This window comes from Drosophila gunungcola, chromosome 3R (genome assembly GCF_025200985.1).
Source record: "Drosophila gunungcola strain Sukarami chromosome 3R, Dgunungcola_SK_2, whole genome shotgun sequence".
Lineage (NCBI taxonomy): Eukaryota > Metazoa > Arthropoda > Insecta > Diptera > Drosophilidae > Drosophila > Drosophila gunungcola.
Genome location: NC_069139.1, coordinates 1,063,304 through 1,081,821, shown reverse-complemented (window position 1 = coordinate 1,081,821; position 18,518 = coordinate 1,063,304). Strand labels below are relative to the sequence as shown.

At 38.9% G+C, this 18,518-nt stretch overlaps 4 protein-coding genes across 9 annotated transcripts; 1 reads left to right on the top strand and 3 right to left on the bottom strand.

Annotated features, from left to right (window-relative positions):
• Positions 1-104: 104 nt before the first annotated feature.
• On the bottom strand, positions 105-1,645 carry LOC128252121 (WD repeat domain phosphoinositide-interacting protein 3). Its single transcript, XM_052979597.1, has 4 exons — positions 1,427-1,645; positions 1,260-1,346; positions 429-1,190; positions 105-360 (listed from the first exon to the last, which is right to left on the bottom strand). The coding sequence occupies exons 1-4, from the start codon at positions 1,491-1,493 to the stop codon at positions 254-256; spliced, it is 1,023 nt and encodes a 340-aa protein (XP_052835557.1). The 5' UTR covers positions 1,494-1,645; the 3' UTR covers positions 105-253.
• A 721-nt stretch (positions 1,646-2,366) lies between these two features.
• LOC128252118 (uncharacterized) lies at positions 2,367-4,739 on the top strand. The gene is made up of 4 exons (XM_052979592.1): positions 2,367-2,677; positions 2,732-3,566; positions 3,627-3,674; positions 3,734-4,739. Exons 1-4 carry the CDS (start codon positions 2,489-2,491, stop codon positions 4,540-4,542), a joined length of 1,881 nt encoding a protein of 626 aa, XP_052835552.1. The 5' UTR covers positions 2,367-2,488; the 3' UTR covers positions 4,543-4,739.
• Positions 4,740-4,811: 72 nt separating this feature from the next.
• LOC128252123 (uncharacterized) lies at positions 4,812-6,365 on the bottom strand. Of its 3 annotated transcripts, none has more exons than XM_052979600.1 (3): positions 6,228-6,365; positions 5,974-6,139; positions 4,812-5,515 (listed from the first exon to the last, which is right to left on the bottom strand). In XM_052979600.1, the coding sequence occupies exons 2-3, from the start codon at positions 6,098-6,100 to the stop codon at positions 4,971-4,973; spliced, it is 672 nt and encodes a 223-aa protein (XP_052835560.1). In that variant the 5' UTR covers positions 6,101-6,139; positions 6,228-6,365; the 3' UTR covers positions 4,812-4,970. The 3 variants fall into 3 exon arrangements, with proteins under 3 accessions (XP_052835560.1, XP_052835561.1, XP_052835562.1); XM_052979601.1 differs by having other exon boundaries at positions 6,200-6,344; XM_052979602.1 differs by having other exon boundaries at positions 6,251-6,271.
• A 1,162-nt stretch (positions 6,366-7,527) lies between these two features.
• LOC128252119 (discs overgrown protein kinase) lies at positions 7,528-14,060 on the bottom strand. 4 transcript variants are annotated; one of them, XM_052979593.1, is made up of 4 exons: positions 13,904-14,048; positions 13,209-13,282; positions 11,162-11,242; positions 7,528-10,449 (listed from the first exon to the last, which is right to left on the bottom strand). In XM_052979593.1, the coding sequence occupies exon 4, from the start codon at positions 10,369-10,371 to the stop codon at positions 9,055-9,057; it is 1,317 nt and encodes a 438-aa protein (XP_052835553.1). In that variant the 5' UTR covers positions 10,372-10,449; positions 11,162-11,242; positions 13,209-13,282; positions 13,904-14,048; the 3' UTR covers positions 7,528-9,054. The 4 variants fall into 4 exon arrangements, with proteins under 4 accessions (XP_052835553.1, XP_052835555.1, XP_052835554.1 ...); XM_052979595.1 differs by having other exon boundaries at positions 7,528-10,446; XM_052979594.1 differs by lacking the exon at positions 13,209-13,282 and having other exon boundaries at positions 13,904-14,060.
• Positions 14,061-18,518: the final 4,458 nt, after the last annotated feature.

Here is an 18,518-nt window from a genome sequence, read left to right as displayed (position 1 = left end):
AGTAACTGGAAACTGGAAACCTTTACTTTATGAAAAACACTTAGAAAGAACAATAAACCCAAGTCCACGAAAGTTTCAAGCGAAAATATAAAAGAGCCAAAAACTAGTCTCAATGTTTAACTACTTTTTATGTGAACTCGACTTTTAACGTATTTTAAAGCATGCTTATAAGTAATATTGTATAACACATTTCCAGGGAGATATATAATTGTATGTGGATGCAGCAAAGGCTAACGCCTCTTGGACTTGGTTTCTAGGTCTCGTCGTCTTGCAGCTCGAGGAATTGGGTACAGATGTCGCGACTGCACTCGCCCTTGTTGTTGAATAGGAATTTATAATAATGGCCGTCCGCACAAATGGCTGCATGAGAATAATAATTGCGATTACAATGTTCCCAGGGGAGGCTCATCTCTACCGCTTCTACTCACCCACAACCGAATTGGGATCGGCTCCAAAGGCACAAACGCAACGTGGTCCCTGGGGTATTGAAAACTTGACAAAGCTCCACTGGCTCGAGAAATACTTGGGTATTATGGGCAGCGAGGATTCACGGGGCTTGTTGTCCTCCAGGTTGAACACATGGATTGTGCCGTGGTCGGAGGCGACCACTACCATGGTGGACTGATGGTTAAAGTTGATGCAAAAGATATTGGCATGGTTGCTGCCCCGTCTCAACTCGGACACCTTCTTTCCGCTCTCCGTGTCGAAGATGCGAATGAGGGTGCCCTTCTCGCCGGCGGTGGCCAGTCGCGTGCCCTGCAGATTCAGGGCAATGCAGCTGATGCCCGCCTCGTGGGCAATCACCTCCAGTGGGGCGCGTTCCGTGTTGGCCAGGTCAACGATCTGAACGTGGCCAGTGCGTCGGCCGGGAAATGCGAGGAGGCTCTTGTTGCTGTGCGGGCACAGCACACATAATCCATTGGGATTGGAGCTGGTCTCAAAGACATGTAGCTGCTGCGGCTGCTGGGTGAAGGTGAACACCTTGATTACGCCCTCCAGCACAACCACGATCCGATCCCGCCGTAGTCGCACCGCCCGTACGGGCTGATTGAAGTCCAGCGATATGGCCGGTGACTTCTTCAGGTCGTCCCACACAATCACCTTGTTGGGTGGATACAGCGGCCGGATGCCACCGCCCACTAGGGCCAGATAATTGCAACGGAACAGCATCTCAACATGGCTGAGACCACCTAAATGGCAAGACAATGGGGTACGGATTTAGAACGTGGGAATGTGACAGTTTCCATATCATCTTATACCCTCTGGAAAGTACTGGCGCTCCTTCTCCTTCAACGGATCACAGTTGTACACCCGGAATCCTGTGTCCGTCGCACAGGCAAAGCATCCTGCAACGCAATAGTATGTATATTAAATGGACTTAGTTTATCGCATAGGTAAATAACACACATCCGCACAACGTACGCACCCTGATCTTGATTAAAAGCGGCGTACAGCAGCCCGTTTCCGTACGGATTCTGCTCCGTTAGGTTCATTGCACACTCTCCGGAAAAGCTGGAGAGACGGGCTCTGTCGAATTCCAATTTAGTTAACGAGGGGGCAGGAAGAAAAACAATCAGTCGGACGGCGGATGATTTTATGTTTTTTCGTATAAAAACAATGGAGCAGTGTTGGCGGACGTCGCAAAGTGACCGGTAAATCGATAACTTCCTATGAGTGACAACGATTATCGCAAGTCCCGTTAAATCGGGATTTATTTTTTAGGAATAGAATGGGTATTAGGTATTTAAGAAATGTAGCATATACTTTACTTTCAAAATTTAAACGTATAAAATGTTTTTAATGAACGCTTTATGAATGAAAGTTATTGATTTTCTTTCAAAATAGTTTCAATAGGTGTAAGAAGGTTCAAAGGGATTAAAAGCTAAAAATTTGGGTATTTTCAAAACGTCTGAATCTCTAAATTGCTGAAAATTCAGCTATACTGCATTTCGGACAGCTGTTCGTCAGCTGTTCCATACAAATTTTAACTTCCTAAAATTTCAGCAGTTCAGCAACCCAGTAGCTGCTGAAAATACTTAGTATGTTTTTGCTGAGTTTTCAGCAACACCCAGAATGTTTATATGATTTTTTTAAATATTTCTAGTGCCATAATGTCATATAATTTATTATATTATAATTAACGCACAGGCTAATAAGCTAAAACTAAGTTTAAAAAAGGTACATAAATGATCATTTGTTTGCTTCGTTCTATACATTTTCGAATTTAATGAATAAATGTAAGCTAAAACTAAAAATTATCCCAAATTTAAATTTGTATTTAGTGCAGAAGGAGGAGTATAAGGATAAAGATCTAGCTAGTAAAAATAAATCGTTTTCCTGGCCACCTCTGCCTTTGCCTCTGCCACCCCTGATAAGCTTTTGCAACACTGCTAAAATGGTTCACCTCACCTCTAATCAAATAAAATAACAATAAATGTAAGTTGAATTCAACTTCTTGGAATCCGGCGTAAAACAGAGATCCTGCGCAATGGAGTTCAGCGCGGATCTCAATGGGTTTGACCAGGACTCCATTGAGCCCTGCAGGACCTGCGGGATTTACTTCACGATGGGTTTGGATATGGATGAGGCGATTGTAAAACCAATATTTGGTTTGAATGACGCCGCCGTCGGAGGAATGGCGGAGATAATCGAGCAGCTGAGCGCCTGGAACATTCAGGTGAGAGTGCCCCAATAATCCTTAATCCATTATATTCCAAATGCATGTCCAAAGGTAATGCGGGAGGATGGACGACCGCAGTACATGTGCATCTCCTGCATTGCCGAATTCCACCGGCTGATTAAGTTCAGGCAAAGCTGCATGGAAACGCAGGAGCAGTTTTGCGATTTGGAGTACCAGCGAGAGCACGGCAAAGGCATTGTGATCAAGCGGGAAATCGAGTCGGAGGAGGAGAAGTTCTGTGGCTTCATATACCTGGACACGGACGAGGAGGAGATCAGCGACGAGGATGGCAGTCGTCGTGTGTGCGCCGCCTTCGATATACCACACGTGCCCATCAAGGAGGAGCACATGGCCCGGGTGCCAGTGCAGGGTAGTCCCAGTAATGACCAGTTCCAGCCCCCAGAGTCCAAAGAACTTGGGTCGTTTGACATGATCGACAACGATGTGCTGACTGCCAATATGTTTGCACCATCCAGTGAGGATGCATCCGGCACGGCCGACGATGGCGACACCGCCGAAGAGGAGGATGAGGAGGAGGTTTTGCGATTTACATACGACGATGAAGGCGAAGACATGGCCCCATTGCCGCCACCCATTCTTTCCCCCGTTGTCTCTTGCAAGCTTTGCCTCCACGAATCGCCCACGCAGGATGCCCACCTGGACCACATGTACCGCACCCATCTTCTCAAGGACTGGGAGTGCCATATCTGCGGCAAAAAGTTCACCAATGCCCCGGATTCCCGCATCAAGTTTCATATAAAGTATCACAAACTGCAGCGGCACATAAAGTGTCCTGTTTGTGGTTTTATTTGCAACTCAAAGGCAACCCTGAAGGAGCACAAGCAGGCAGTGCACTCGCGCACCAAGTGCACATATTGTGGCAAGAGTAAGTGCTTCAATAATGAATTATCTAAATGAAATAATGGAATCATTAATATTTGTGCAGCTATTAAAAATAATATGCTACAAGGACATTTAAAAAAACATTTACTGGGTAAGTAAAATATCAGGAAAAGTCTAGGCCCGTTTTGGAACATTTTTTCTTGTCTGCAGAGGGCGAGGCGGAGCTGGCCCAGAAACTTAAATTACTAGAGCAACTACCTGTGGATAATAAAACACCTGAGGCTTTTCCTCCTCCACTGGCCTCTTCCTCGCTTGTATTCTTCTCCGAAACAGTACAGACTATCGTCGGCAAAGACACAGAGTCCTCTTATGTTACAGAGGCTTCCACTGTTTTTACGGATTCTGATGTTCCTAAGGACTCTGTTGTTCCCAAGGACTCTGATATTCCTGAACACTCTACTTTTCCCAAAGGCAATACTTCTTCTGTTCCAGAGGAACCTGTTCTTCCAATGGTCTCTGCCACTCTTTATCCAATGGACGCAAATCCACCAATAGATTTGCCTGCTTCCGTGGCTTCTCCTCCATCCTTGCCATCGCCTTGTGTCATTCAGTGTGCATTCTGCAGCGACATTTTTGAGGCGGCCCAGCAACTGCAAGTTCATGTGCTGGCCAACCACAAGACGAGTAGAAAAAGACTGCGGTCTCCAGAAGATCCCTCGTCAAGGAGGATGTCCAGTCCGGAATTTCAGCCCTCACCCATTCCCATGGAAACAGAGCAGCCATCACACGATGTGCATGAAGAGAGCAACGTCGACGTAGAAGCCAGCACCCTCCAAATAAACGGCATCGACCAGCAGGAGAGCAGAACTGAAGTGAGCCTCAATGATAGCTTCAAGAGCTCCACTGCCGAGCAGGTGCCAGAAAAATCCTACATAGCCTGTCACATCTGTGGCAGGACCTTCGACTTAAAAATTAAGCTTAATCGACATCTCAAACAGCACTATACACACACACTTTGAGCCAATCAGTTTGTAGAAGTTAGTTTTAAGCTACTTTCAATTTCCTACAGCCAAACTGGAATCCAAACGCCTGTTTATAATTATAGTTTAGTAACTTTCTTGATTTGCATTAGTCTTTTTCTTTTGGCCGCTTGAATTAAACGATTAAATTTATGGTCATTTCATTTCAATTCATCAGTTTAAAAGGCATTTGGTGAGTCATTAAAAGTTAAACAAGTTTGCCCTAATAAAATATTTTTAATTTAACCCTTAAATGAAACTTCCACAAATTGCTTCATTTAAATTAGTTTACTATCGCTTGCAATGACACTTTCGCGCTTAAGTTAACGAAGTGCATTCCCATCGTTCGCTCTATCGTTTATACAAATCCCACACGAGGCTTCAATGAAAGGATCAACAACTCAGGACAATAATAAAAGAGGCTTCTTCTAGCCCGCCTTGGCAGGAACAGAAGTCTTTGCAGTGGTTGCTTTTGGAGCCTCTGGCTCCGCATCCAGTTTCTGGACGCGATGCCGATCGATGCACTGCCGGAACTGTGCCACCTCCTCCATGCATTTAAGGGTCTCGCCGGGATGCGAACGATAGCATGCGAGAAGCTGGGACTTCAGATCCTGGCATGGTGGCACTTTGTGCGCCGACGCGGTGCTCACGAATCGCTTGTGCACATTGTCCACCGCATTGGCGTACTCCTTCTCCAGGATGGTGTTGGTCTTCTTAAGATTTTCCTCCAGCTTCGCCATGCGATCCTTCCACAGCTCGTCGTTCTTGACCAGCTCCTGGTTCATCTGGCGCTGCACATCCGCCGCACTGATGGTGTGTCCACCGCCGACATAAATGGGCACCGCAGCGGGATAGCCCACCTTGGGAGCAGGGGTCGCAGGAGCTGGCGAGGATGGGGCTGGCTTGGCATGCGCCTTCGGCGACGCCTTGGGCGCTGGTTTCGAATCCTCAGCAGCGGCAGCGTGCTCACGAGCTAAAAAGGAAATATTTCAATATTGCTAATTAAATGAAGCAAAGAGGTTTTTAAATAGAACCATATAGTACTCGAAAAATTAATGTTAATATGGGAAAACACTGTTGACAATATTGGAAAATACTGGCTGTAAAAATTTAGCTTTAATATCAAATTTGTTTGTTAAAAATTTATATAGGTGATGAACTATCTTCCTAGTTAAGTTAAACGTAACTATGTTGAGGTGTACAAGTTGAGTAAGAACACAAACAAGGAGCTCCTTCTATTGGCGTCTTTTACAGCACAAAAAATAGAAACTTAAGAACTATGGCAAAATCGACATGGAATCGTTCCAGCTAACGAAGTTTTACTGTACTTGGCATAAACAATCGCTGGTTTTGACAATTGTTGCATAACACCGGAATGAGCCAAATGTCGGTTTCCCGGTGAATTGAACATACTAATTCTAAATACTTTACCCTGCTGGGAGATTCCAGCCTTCAGCCGCTTGACCACATCATCGGATATGTCGATGACGCCGGCAGGAGTTGGGTTTTCCATCGAAACGGATCGGGGTTCGCGGGATTGGGACTGTCGGGCTCCCATCTTCTGAAGATCCTTTTACTCTAGATCCTCGATCAAATCCTGCAATGTTGGTGGTTTATTAATAGATCGCAAGTCTCGGGAAGATCGCTGCAAACTTAGTTTAGTTTAGTTCGGCGTTTTTAATAACCTTTTCGGAGAAAAACCACGGACCCAACAAATAAGACGTGCTCAGAGTTACCTTAGCCGAAATGCACGAAAAAACCAAAAACAGCGTAGTCAGCTGATTAGTAGCGTGACCAGAGTTTAAAACTGTCACTGTTGTCAGACAGATTTATAGCAGCGTTGCCAGACTCATTACAAGGTTTGTTATAATTTTAAAATCAGGTTCAAAACATTTATTTTAAAACTTAAGGGCCTTTTACCTTTAAAAAAAAAAATAGGCAGTTTTAAATTAAGTAAAGTAAAGTAAGCAGTAAAGTAAATTACAATACCCAATTTTGACACTTCTAGTAACCAGCCAAACAGATTTTAAAATTCAGCACCCAGTCCATTTGTTTTTTCTCCCACAGCTCGCAAGCCATTAAAAATGGCACAAAACGAATTCCGAAGATTGTAATTATTGTTTAAGCTTTTTAATGCCTCGTTCGTAATTGTTATTGTGAGTGTGGTGTGGCTTATTTAGTGGCTGTTTTTATTATGTTCACACATACATATTCATGTTCGTTTTTTATTTCGAAATACTTGCTAATTACATAAATGTGGCGTGCACTTATCGTTACATCCGTCGAGTTCCGATCTAACGTACTTTTTTCAAATGTTCATGAACCGTTTCGATTTCGTGGTTATTTTTTATTTCATATCACTGTTGGTGGTTTTTTTTTTTATGTTTTTGTTTCATATCGCTATGATATAATCGATATTCCACAATCGATTTAAGTTTAATTAGTTATTTAGTTCAAAAATTCTATTTTTAATATACATATACAGTTAATTATACAAAACTTTCGAAATTACTATGTTTGTCAATTTGTTAGTTTCTCTATTTTCGCTTATGCTGAATGGACTTTTCACACAAGATCGTTTAGTTCTCCATTGCTAGTGGCTCATAATTATTATGAATCAGTTGTCGGGCTTTTCGATTTCGTTTCTATCAATAAAATGCTAATGGTTTAGTTCTCTTGTATGCTAGGAGGAAAATCACACATATATTTTATTTATTTTTACTCGCAGGAGGGTTAATTTAGATATTTCGTATGTACATTCATTAAGTTATTCATTCGGTTTTGTTCATCATTAGGTTTCTGGGAGGAGGCTATATTAACTAAGGATCTTCGATTTCTGGCTGAGCTGTATAGCTGTATGGTCGTGTTTACAAAGTTGGTCGATTTGCAAGGCGTGCGCTTTGAATAGTGTCTGCGTTCCACAAAAACAAGGAGAAAATATTACCGAACTGATGGGAAAATAAAGTTCAGAAAACATAAAAACAATTTGTAAGAAATATCACGTAATGCATTTTTATTTAAGTTTTTAGTGGCTTCTGCGTGATCCGAATTCGTGTTTTTTGTTTGATTTGTTAGTTTTAGACTCCCAGCCGATCACTGTGGGGTTTTACATGTTTTACGTGTTCTCATAAGAAGTCTGTATATTTATATATATTTATAATTTTTAACCATTTTTTCTTGGCGTATTTAGATTTTAATTTTTTTGTTGCATTTTTGTGTTTTGTTTTTATTTTAATGGTTTGGTATTACTTATAAACAAATTTCATATTATAGCTATAATTTATTAGCTAGCTTTATGTAATTTTAGGGCCCATCGACGACTGCTGAAGCGCTCATTTTCTTCTTTTTGTTTAAATCGAAACTTGTATTATTTTGTGTATTTTTAACGCTATATATACGCTTTCTATCTTAGTTACATGTTTTTGTTGCGTAAACAAAAGATGTGCCCCACCGACCATTCAGGGGATTTTACTCCCGCTTGAGAAATTCGCGCAGCTAGTGTTTAGAAAACGGGAAATATATGAACACATGTAGCGAAAGCGCAGACCACGAAAGTATATATATATAAATATATATAGTAAAAATATACGGGGATCGTAGGCGTTACAGTAAGATATAATATAACATAGGAGGGGCCTTAAAATTCAGAGCGATGCTTAAAGCTAAAGAACGTCCCCTCTACTGCACTTGATCATCATATTCGTTATCATCGTTTAATTGCGCCCCGAAATCGGCCTCAACTTAGGTTACATGTGGGTGTTTTTGCTATATAGCATATGCTTTTGTATGGATTGGTTTTACTATCGCTAGTGCTTATAGTCTAGGGTTAGGGACACTCGCTTAACGGGGTGTCCTTTGTTTCTTTTACACAAATATTACACTTACAATGGAGTTATGTGTTTCTCATGATCGGTTTTGAAATATTCTGCTTGATTTAGGGATGGGATTTAAAATTAACAACGAAAAATTGAGCCGAACGGAGAGCAATAGTCAAATGCAAATAAATGCCTGCGTATCCTGGCTCTTCTCCCAATCCCTTTCCGATCCTTGTTTAACCACCGATCTATTGGCTGTTCTTTTTAGGGATCTCAAATCAATTGAACAGTGCGGTGTGTTGCAGTTTCTTGCAGCCAAGTTGCAATCGTTTATGTACTAAAGTATAAATTAAATTAAACATAGGCTAGTTAATTAATAATAAGCGCGCCCAACGTTCTAACATCTGGGAGCAGAAACCAAAAATGTTAAAAAAAACAAACGAAAATGTACAAAAAAATAAGAAGAAAAGCGCCGCGCTTTGCTCTGCTCCTCTTTTTCTCACTGCTCTTTACCTCCGTTTTTGGCAGGGACCTAGTCATCCTGCCATTTTGCATACATTCAACATGTTTACCGCATATATAAAGCAAGTATTATATATATAAGGTATATATAACTATATATTCTACATGTATAGTTTTTGCTGAGTTCTGTTTGTCTACTGTGTCGTGTCCAGCGTCGCATCTAAACGATAAAATATTATTTGGCGTTCCCCACGCCCCCGCCGCTCTGCATGCCGCCCACGCCCACACCGCCGCCGCCGCCTCCACCGCCCTGGCGCATCCGTATCGATGGACGTCGCTCTGGCGTATCATACGGCGGTCTCGACGAGTTGGTGGCCGCCATCGAGTCGTCCATGTTGAGTCCATTGCCGCCAATCAACTGACTGCCGTTTCCACCTCCATTTCCGCCCAGCATCGCCAGCGTTTGGCCGCCCTGGAGCTGCTGTTGCGCTGCACTGCCTCCTCCGCCGCCCAGTGCCGCATTGACCTTGTGTTGCTGCTGCTGTTGATGGGAGGAGGCAGCGGCCGCCGCTGCCACTGCCGCTGCCGCAGCTACCGCATCGTGGCCCGCCTGGCCGTCCGCACCATCCTGCGCCTGCTGAATAGCCTGCGGATTCCGTGGACCACCAAACTTTAGCAGATTCCAGTCAAACACATAGTCATAAGTAAAGCCCAGACGGTGGAACAAATTCCGGAAGAGTTTGCGAAGGTGGCAGTAGTCGGGGCGCTGATCAAAATGCATCTGGCGACAAAAGTTCAGATAGTTGACAAACTCGCTGGGGAAGCCCTTGCATAGCACCACAATCGAGGTTGACAGCTTCTTCTCCGAGATGCGCTCGTACTTTTGCCTTTTGTTTGCTGCCTTTAATCCTTGCCAGGGCAATGCGCCCAGGTTGAAGTACATAAGGACATAGCCCAATGATTCCAGGTCATCGCGGCGGGATTGCTCAATGCCCAAATGTGTGTTGATCGAGGCGTAGCGGGCGGTGCCCGTGAGGTTTTTGTTTTCCCGATACGGAATGTGCTTCAGCGAGCGCGCGTCCCTGAACTTCTTTGCCAAACCAAAGTCAATGATATACACCAGATTGCCCTTCTTGCCCAGGCCCATCAGGAAGTTATCCGGCTTGATGTCGCGATGTATGAAGTCGCGCGAGTGTATGTAGTCGATGCGGGAGATCATCTGGTCCGCCAGCAGCAGCACCGTCTTCAGCGAGAAGCGGCGCGAACAGAAGTTGAACAGGTCCTCCAGCGAGGGACCCAGCAGCTCCATCACCATCACATTGTAGTCACCCTCGCTGCCGCACCAAATGATTCGCGGTATCCCAATACCGCCCTGCATGGTCTTGTAGAACTTGGACTCGATGTGCAGCTGGGGGTGCTTGGTGCGGATGCACTCCAACTTAATGGCCACCTCCTCGCCTGTATTGATCGTAGTGCCCAAGTAGATATCGCCAAAGGACCCGGATCCGATCTTGCGGCCCAGGCGGTATTTGTTTCCTACGCGCAGCTCCATTTTGGATTTGTGTTCTGTGGGTTTTTATATGTGGATGTGGGGTAACCTCGGATCTGCGAGTTCCGACGTGTGAGCCTGCTGCGGGGATAAAAAAATATTTACTTTAGTCTTCTTTGTCTCAATTTCTTAAGTTATGAGTTCTGCAGAATGGTTATGGTAAATAGAGCTTTTGCAAATTAACGTATTCATAGAAGCTGGTGTTGAAATTTAATATAAATTTTTTATTTTATTCTTGAAGTAATCAGTATAATTGGTCATTATCAATAAAACTATTTCGAAAGAGTTTCTACGTTTTGTTAGATATCGTGAACACCCTTTAGTTTTGAATTTACAAGCTGTAACCACTTATGTCGCAGCTTTGATAATTAGTTATTAATAATATTAAAGGTAAGGTACACAAAAAATGTGTTAACGATATTATTAAAACTGGAAATGGATTTAATTAGTTATTTGGTTCGTGAGTTAAACATATCTAAGTATTTTAAAATATTTATATTAAAAAGCATATTCTCAGTAAATAAAAATTAAAGTTTGTGTTAGTTTTGTAAATAAACAATTTTTTGGAACAAAATATCTGATATTTAAGTTATATGAGGCAGTTGGAACGTTTTTAAATTAATGGTTTAGTAGCGCTAGGATTATTGTTCAATGCTAGGTTGGGAGGTTTTTTTCAGGATTAAGAAAAGACTTTTAGTTATAAACTCTGTTTCCGTTATTTACAAGTACTTCTGTTATTCTGAGTTTAAATGGGATTTCCCTTAGGCTTTTTCCAATTTTTGAACCTTCTCACCTGGCGCTGTCCTTTCGTCTAAGATCCTTCTCTTCTTCTTTTTCCGATATTACTCAAGGCAGTCGCTTTAGGCTGTTTCTTCTGAAGAGAAAGAGAAAACTCATTAGTTAATTCTGAATGTATACATATTCAAGTTGCCTAAAATATAATATTGGTATATCTTAAGGACCTATAAAGAAAACGGCTTGTTTTTAACAAAACTTCATCACATTTGTTTTCTGGTAAGGATTAATTTGAAATGTAAATAAAAGCATGACAACACCTAAATCGATTTCGAAAAATAAGCCGTTAGCTAAGAATAAATGACGAGACCGCTAAAGAAGCATGCTAAGCTTACGTTGACAGAAACCAAAGAGAGCAAATGCACAGTGCATAAAATGAGATAGAAACCCGAACCTCGCACAAAATAAGTGTGTTTTTGTTTGTGTGGGTTTATTGATTACGAATGGGAAAAACAAAAGATGCTGATTTAATAAACGATGAGGAATGATATTTTAAATACACCGATGGAAAATACGTAAATATAAATAAAACATAAATCTAAAATAGTAATTTATTTTTGCAACACGTTAGTTTTGATGTGTTCAAAAAGTACGTTAAAAAGTTGGTAGAATTCTTGACTTAAATAAAAACGATATTCAAAAATTATAAAAGAGAGTTTTAAAAATTAAAAATAATGGAAATTAAGCATAGCGTGCGTTTTATTTCAATATTCCATTATTTTACAGTGCATATTCAACATGACGACGACATTGGGCCAGTGAATCAGCAATCAGAAAATCAGAGAAAGACGATGACGAAGAGATTAACAAAAAATTGATAAAAGAAACGTGTGTTTATGTGTGCGTCAAGTAAACAATTGCCGACAAAAGGGAGAGAAAAATCAAATAAAACGCTGCGGACTGTGAAAATACCACTTTAATGACACTTTTGATGGTGAAAAGCACATACAAATAGTGGAGATACTAGAAAAGAAGCAACAAGCTGAAAGTTTTCACTTGCCGGGCAAAAGTGACACAAAATATATTTTATTGTTGTTTTAGGCGGCGTTCCTTTTATTCCCCATTCTCTCTTCCTCACTGCCTCTTTCTTTGCGCTTTCTTTTCCCGCTCACGCATTTAGATCGAGCTCTTTCTACTTCCCCTCTCTCTCTCTCTTCCACACTCTCTTAAACTGTTCTAACCTCAAAACTCTGCCAGCGTTTGTTGTTGTTTTCGCTTTGACTTTGATTTATTTATTTATTTTGCTTGTACCACCTATGCTCTACACGGGGAAAAAAGGTTGTTGTCATGAAGATTAATTCGATAATTTTACATATAATTAAAGATTTAAAGTTATTAAAATTGTAAGATAATTATTTGTAAGCTAAATAAAGATTAGTAGATTTGTATTGATGATCATTACTGTTATATTATATGTTTTAGTCTCCAAATTTTTTCAATTAAGATGATACATGCATTAAGCAGCAGGCGGGCTTGAATTCAGCCATTGAATACTTATTTGAGGCTTGGATTATTATTATTTTAGATTTTTTCCTGTGTAGTTTTTTTAGGTACGTGTGAGTGGACAACAAATTGACTGGATAGTTTTGTTTATGGCTTTCCAATTGTCAAGTTAATATTTTCTAGGGTATTCACCAGTTGGTGTAGAAAAAATAATAAACGTGATCTGATTACATTCGCAAAACAGCTGCACGTTGCGTTGTCGGCTGCCGAAAAGCTTCCGCACAAAAAGAACAAAGAGACAAAAAAACAAAAACAAAAAACAGTTGTTCCAGCAGGCGCCACAAAAATTAGAAGCTTAACATAACAGCAAGCAAATAAAATACAATTTTTATTTGCAAAAAAAAAAGAACGTTAGGGAAAACTGAAATAGTCCCAGCAAATTGACACTTCTATGTTTGTAATTAGTTTTCCAACGTCAATGGCCTCCGAAAACTAACGGCCCTCTCCAATGCACCGCGAATAACGGTGCTGATAAGGGACAGCCGATAAAGGCGGGTGGAAAAGAAAGACCAAAATACAGTGGAGCAAATTTTCAAACTTACCCTGGCTTATTTATTTTATTCTTCTACGTTGCCCACTTCCTCTGTTGGCGTCTCTGCTACTTTTTCTAATTCGACTGAAATCGAAATCGAATTTTTTAATTGGATTGATTCTTCGTCAATATTCATTTTCTTTGTTTTAGCCCCAGACTTGTTTTTGTTGTATTTGCTCCTATCACACAAACACACACGCACACGGTCGCACTTTTGAGGCCACACGCAAGCGCATTTTATGCAACAATATACGAACAATAAAGCATTACTGCCATATTTTAGTTTTTATTTTTATATGAACTATTTCTATCGTTTTTTCTTATTTTTTTGGGTGGTTTTTTTATCTGTGTAATTTCGTTTTAGCGTGGAAAACAGCATTAAGTCAAGAAAAATAAAAGAAACGAAACGGAACTTGGAATCTTATAAAAAAAAAACCAAACTTATGCGAGTCGTTTGCCCTGGCAATAGATGTAAGCACACTAGTTATCTCACTTGCACTCGCACTGTTTATACCGCGAGCACGTTGCTATCCCTCCTGCTTCAGCATTTTCACACTAACACAAAGGTACTCTCACACACTCACGCACAAGTGAGACACTAAAAGACGTATGCTGCTGGGAAATTCGAATTTTCTTGCGCGTTTTCACCGCCGTTTTTTCCATTTGCAAATGGTTTTTCGATCCGATATTCTACTGAGCACTTACGTTTTGCATGAACTCTGCGCTTTTGTTTCAATTTGCCTTGCTATTTCACAAGTATTTCGACGATTTTACAAATCTTTACAGTACGCCATCTTGATATAAGTGCGATTTGGATGTGGAACAAAGTCGATTTTTATTCGAGACTATCGATGTTTCCAGAAATGTGGCAACGTCAATAGATTCCCTGCTATTACCGATTAATAAACAAAACTTATCGGCGGTATTTTTAAAAATTTAACAAATTTAACTTAAATCAAACTTATTACTATAAGCTTTTAAAAATACCAATAGAGTTGCCATTTTTTACTAGAACTTTTTCGGACAATTTGACTTTTACAAACGGATCCTTTAACATATTTATTGCATAAGAAATTTTTTAATTTTAAATTCCTTTTGATTTATTTAAATTGTGTTAATATAATAAACAGGTCGTGTGGACCTTGTTTAAAAATATAAATTGTTAGCAATCTTTAAAAGTACAACGTTGGTGTGGAGGGTAACTTCACTACATGCGGTGGGTGAACTCGCTAATAGCAAATAAAGCTAAATAGATCTTAAAAATGCTGCTGCTCAAAGCTACTTTTAAAATACCAAGTTTAAAATAATGCTGAAAACAAATAACAAAACTGAACACAACAAGAACAAATGGAGGGCTTAACTTATCCGAACGAGAAACAATAAAAATAATATTTTAATGACATATATATATTATTTCGACTCTTACTAAAAATAACAACTTTTTGATGATTATACAATTTTTATTTTAAAGTCTGAATTATATTATGAGCTTAGATTCAAAGTAAATGTATTTATAAAAAGAATGGAATTCATTTGGACTTCAATGTTAGTTATTTGAATAAAACTTATGTCAAAAATCAATACGTTTGACTTTCAATTTAAATAATCAATTTTAAATTTTAAGAAATATTTTTTTTTAAAAATCAGAATTTTAAAACGGATAGAGCCTTGTATATCTAAAATAAATTTTTATGTTAGTCGAGTTTAATAGATTAATATAAAATATATATTACCTTATTTCAAACTAATTTGAATTGTAGCCTACAAGCGAGCCTTTAAATCGATTTGCAATATCTTTAAACTTCAACTAGATAGCAATTGCTTCAAATTTATACATCTATAGATAGCGTATGCCTCAAATGTAAATAAATATTGTGACACAAATTGGTAGTATGCCAATTTTGATGTGAGAGCTACGAAATACCTGAAACGAATACTTTTATAGCTGCAATACGAATAAAGTAAAACACGTGTGAATTCCATTAGTCAACTACTCCGCATTTTCCCATTTCCCCCCCTTTTTTCAGCGTTTTCCGACTGTGAAACCCAAGAAACGGAGACATAAAAAAAGGAAGCAACGAGTAGAGCTAGATATGCATATGGAAATGTGTGTGTATTTTCATATGTGTGCTAAGGTGTGTTTTATTTTGAATTTCGACTGGGGGTAGATAAGCAATAACTCAAAATTGATAAAAAAGGGAAAAATTAAAGAACAAAGAATTCGGGATTGAAAAAGCTACATTTTAATTGAAGTATCGACAGAACAAATCCGTTTAATTGCAACTACCCCAATAGTTTCTATCATAATCTGTCCAAACGTTTGTATAGAATAACTCCCATTTAATTGCATTTATCTCCATCTTTTCTCCTTTTCAGAACCAATATGAAATCCCGCCTTTGTTTCTCATTGGCTGAGAAAAAGAGAAAACAAAGCAAATCAACGAGGCAATTGAAGATACAAAAAATAGAGTGTAAAAACAACTCGCCCAACTGCTTACACAGATACTTTTACCCATACTATCTTGACCGCACTCACACTGGAACTCTCACGATCGCTGGCGAATGAAAATTGTCGTTATTTCGACCGGTGGTCAACGAACACGAATACAAAATGAAAATAATAACCAAAAATGGTGAGAAACAAAAAAAAAATCTGGGAGCGGGGGTGACGCGTGTATGTAAATGATCTTAGCCCGAACAAGATGTTAATATCTAAAAAAACACTGGAAAAAAATGTTCAGAAAATGTTACACAATCAATATTATAATTTTCTTCTGTTTGTATTATTATGTTATTTATGATTTATAAGTAATTAAAAAAATATTTGTATAAAATATTTCATTACTTTACACCTACACTTTAGTGTATATAGGGAATACTTTAACAAAATATTTCTATTAAGTATTTCAATAAATAAAGATAAATTTGTTGTATTTATATTATTTAATTAAAAACGAATACATTAAATGGTATTAAGTTTCTGTACTTTATAACATATTCATTCAATTTAAGGCTCACAATAAATTAATTTTAGTTTAAAACATCGAAAATATTGATATGTATTTCTGTCAAATGGAGATTTAAGTGTTTTCTGTCTGTTTTGTTTGTTTACAAAATATTTCCGCAACACATGTCGTACTTCTGTAGGGTTCTTCCGCCTGCCTCGCCCCCTTTCCACTACTGCTCCTTTTCTTCTTCTTCTAACGCATCCAGATATGTTAAAAAAGCGCCATTTGGTTTCGTTTAGCAGTCGGCTTTAACATTTTGTTTTCCTTTTTTTAAGCTTGTCGGCGGCTTAGATCAAATAATGCGATTTCATGGCAAGTCGCAAATTGTCAAGCGCTTCCTTCCCCGTTCAGATGCATTTCGACCTTTCTGCTCCAATTTGATTACGAAACACATAAAGTCGGGGGAAAAATTAATTCGCCTCTGCTTATTTTTTTTCTATAAAGCTCAAATATTCTTAATTAATTCAAATAATTTTTTTGCACATCATTTTTTTTGCGCCCAGTTGTTTATCAACAAGTAGCCGGGCTTTGAAGTTCGCCGGTCCAGAATAAATGTTTAAGCGCGGGGTTTGGGGGTGTTTGTTGGTTGGTTGGTTGATGGTTGCCTATTAAATTTCCTAGACGCGAATCAATTTTCCAGTCGCTGCAGTTCAGCGAACTGCCTTCGAAGTTCTGTGTTTTTTTGTATTTTTCATTCTTTTTATGGAGTATCGTATAATTTTCATTTTGATGTCTTTTATGACACTTCCAAAAAAGAGTAAAATAAACGGGCGCTGCTTTGACGTCAGTTTTCGGTTCGATTTCATCTTTCCACTTGGCATAAAAGTATCTGAAATGGCCTAGGTATTTATGATTTCGTTTATGCATTTCTCTGTTTTTTATTGTTTAATGTTTGTAACTTCGATTTGTCTGCCAGAGGCCGGCGGCGTTTGAAAAAAAGTTAATTGAGTTGTAAAAATTATAAAGTTGTAAAAATCCCTCCGAAATATTTTTTGCCGGATAAAAGTTATGTGATGCAGATACCGATTTGGTTTCCTACCATAACTTCCAGTTGAAACCAGCTAGAAAACAAAAGCGTAACAAAACTACACTTCTTCGAAGTTTTACGATCGAGAAATGAATAGCCCTCCGTTCCCTGCTTATTTCATTTCTTTTTCGAGGGTGTTTTCTTTAGTTTTTTGAGGTTTTGGTTTTACGATTTCGGATCGTGTCGAGCCTGAGGTAAAATCTAGTGCAAAGTGGTTATGAAAAGATCTTACCAGATCACCTGATCTTGACTTCTATCTGATTAGCCGGATCTCTCATATTTTACATTGTATAAGATTAATAAGTGTACTTTGTAAATATATTAACAATTTCGGACTATAATTTTAGGAGATAATTTGGTCAAAATCTTGAAAACAATCTTTGAATTAAAACTTATTGTCACCTTTAAATAGTTATAGTCTCTAAAACAGTTTTTACAACTTGGTTGTAAATAATTATATAATTTTAAATAATTTATGGATGTGCTAATATAATACAAAAATCATAAACAGAAACCTGAATCTTAAGTGAGCACCTGTTCATTTAAAACTCTGCCATAATAGGTATTATCAATTTATATTTGTTGAAACCATGTCTTTAGTTATTTGTCTATTGTTAATTTTGTCAACCCTATGACCCAATCGATCATTTCCCAGCCCCACTCTCTTTTAATATCTGCTAGTATCATTCCATTCACTTCTTGTAACCCTTAAATCCTTAATGATCTTATCGACCTCTCATTAGCAATCGTTTCTCCCCAACCCTCGGTGCTTATCCTCATTGAGGTCGGATCCTTTCCGATCCCCTCCTCATCGAGTGCCCAAATACAGCTGCAATAAGTGGCAGGTCTCTATGGTCCCGAAAGACAACCCCTTTACTTAAAGTCTTCGGGAGGTGTCATAAATCCACATGTGGCTGTAAAGTGTTACTAATTTCTGTTTCCATTTCGATTTGTGTCTCTCTGCGTTTACCCGTCTCACGACCCGGCGCTCTTCTCTCTTTTAAATATCCTGGGATCTTGGTATTTCAGGGTATATTGTGTGCATAATAAATTTGTATTTGTAAACATACTTAAAATAAACTAAAAACAAGAGAATGTATAAACCAAGAAAAATTATAACTTTGCTGTTTTTTAATTTAATGATTAAATGTTTCAGAATTACGGTTTGAATTTCATCAAAATCGGACGACTATATCATTAGGCTCCCATAGAAATATTCGGAAAAAAAATACAAAAAAAATTATAACTTTGCTGTTTTTTTAATTTATATCTATAAATTATATCA

Coding starts and splice junctions, on each gene's coding strand:
- LOC128252121 (XM_052979597.1), bottom strand. CDS start 1,493: ATGAACCTAACGGAGCAGAATCCGTACGGAAACGGGCTGCTGTACGCC. Junction 1,191..1,259: donor GCGCCAGTACTTTCCAGAGG/GTATAAGATGAT, acceptor CTTGCCATTTAG/GTGGTCTCAGCCATGTTGAG. Junction 361..428: donor CGATCCCAATTCGGTTGTGG/GTGAGTAGAAGC, acceptor ATTCTCATGCAG/CCATTTGTGCGGACGGCCAT.
- LOC128252118 (XM_052979592.1), top strand. CDS start 2,489: ATGGAGTTCAGCGCGGATCTCAATGGGTTTGACCAGGACTCCATTGAG. Junction 2,678..2,731: donor TGAGCGCCTGGAACATTCAG/GTGAGAGTGCCC, acceptor GCATGTCCAAAG/GTAATGCGGGAGGATGGACG. Junction 3,567..3,626: donor GTGCACATATTGTGGCAAGA/GTAAGTGCTTCA, acceptor ATATTTGTGCAG/CTATTAAAAATAATATGCTA.
- LOC128252123 (XM_052979600.1), bottom strand. CDS start 6,100: ATGGGAGCCCGACAGTCCCAATCCCGCGAACCCCGATCCGTTTCGATG. Junction 5,516..5,973: donor GGCTGGAATCTCCCAGCAGG/GTAAAGTATTTA, acceptor TTTCCTTTTTAG/CTCGTGAGCACGCTGCCGCT.
- LOC128252119 (XM_052979594.1), bottom strand. CDS start 10,371: ATGGAGCTGCGCGTAGGAAACAAATACCGCCTGGGCCGCAAGATCGGA.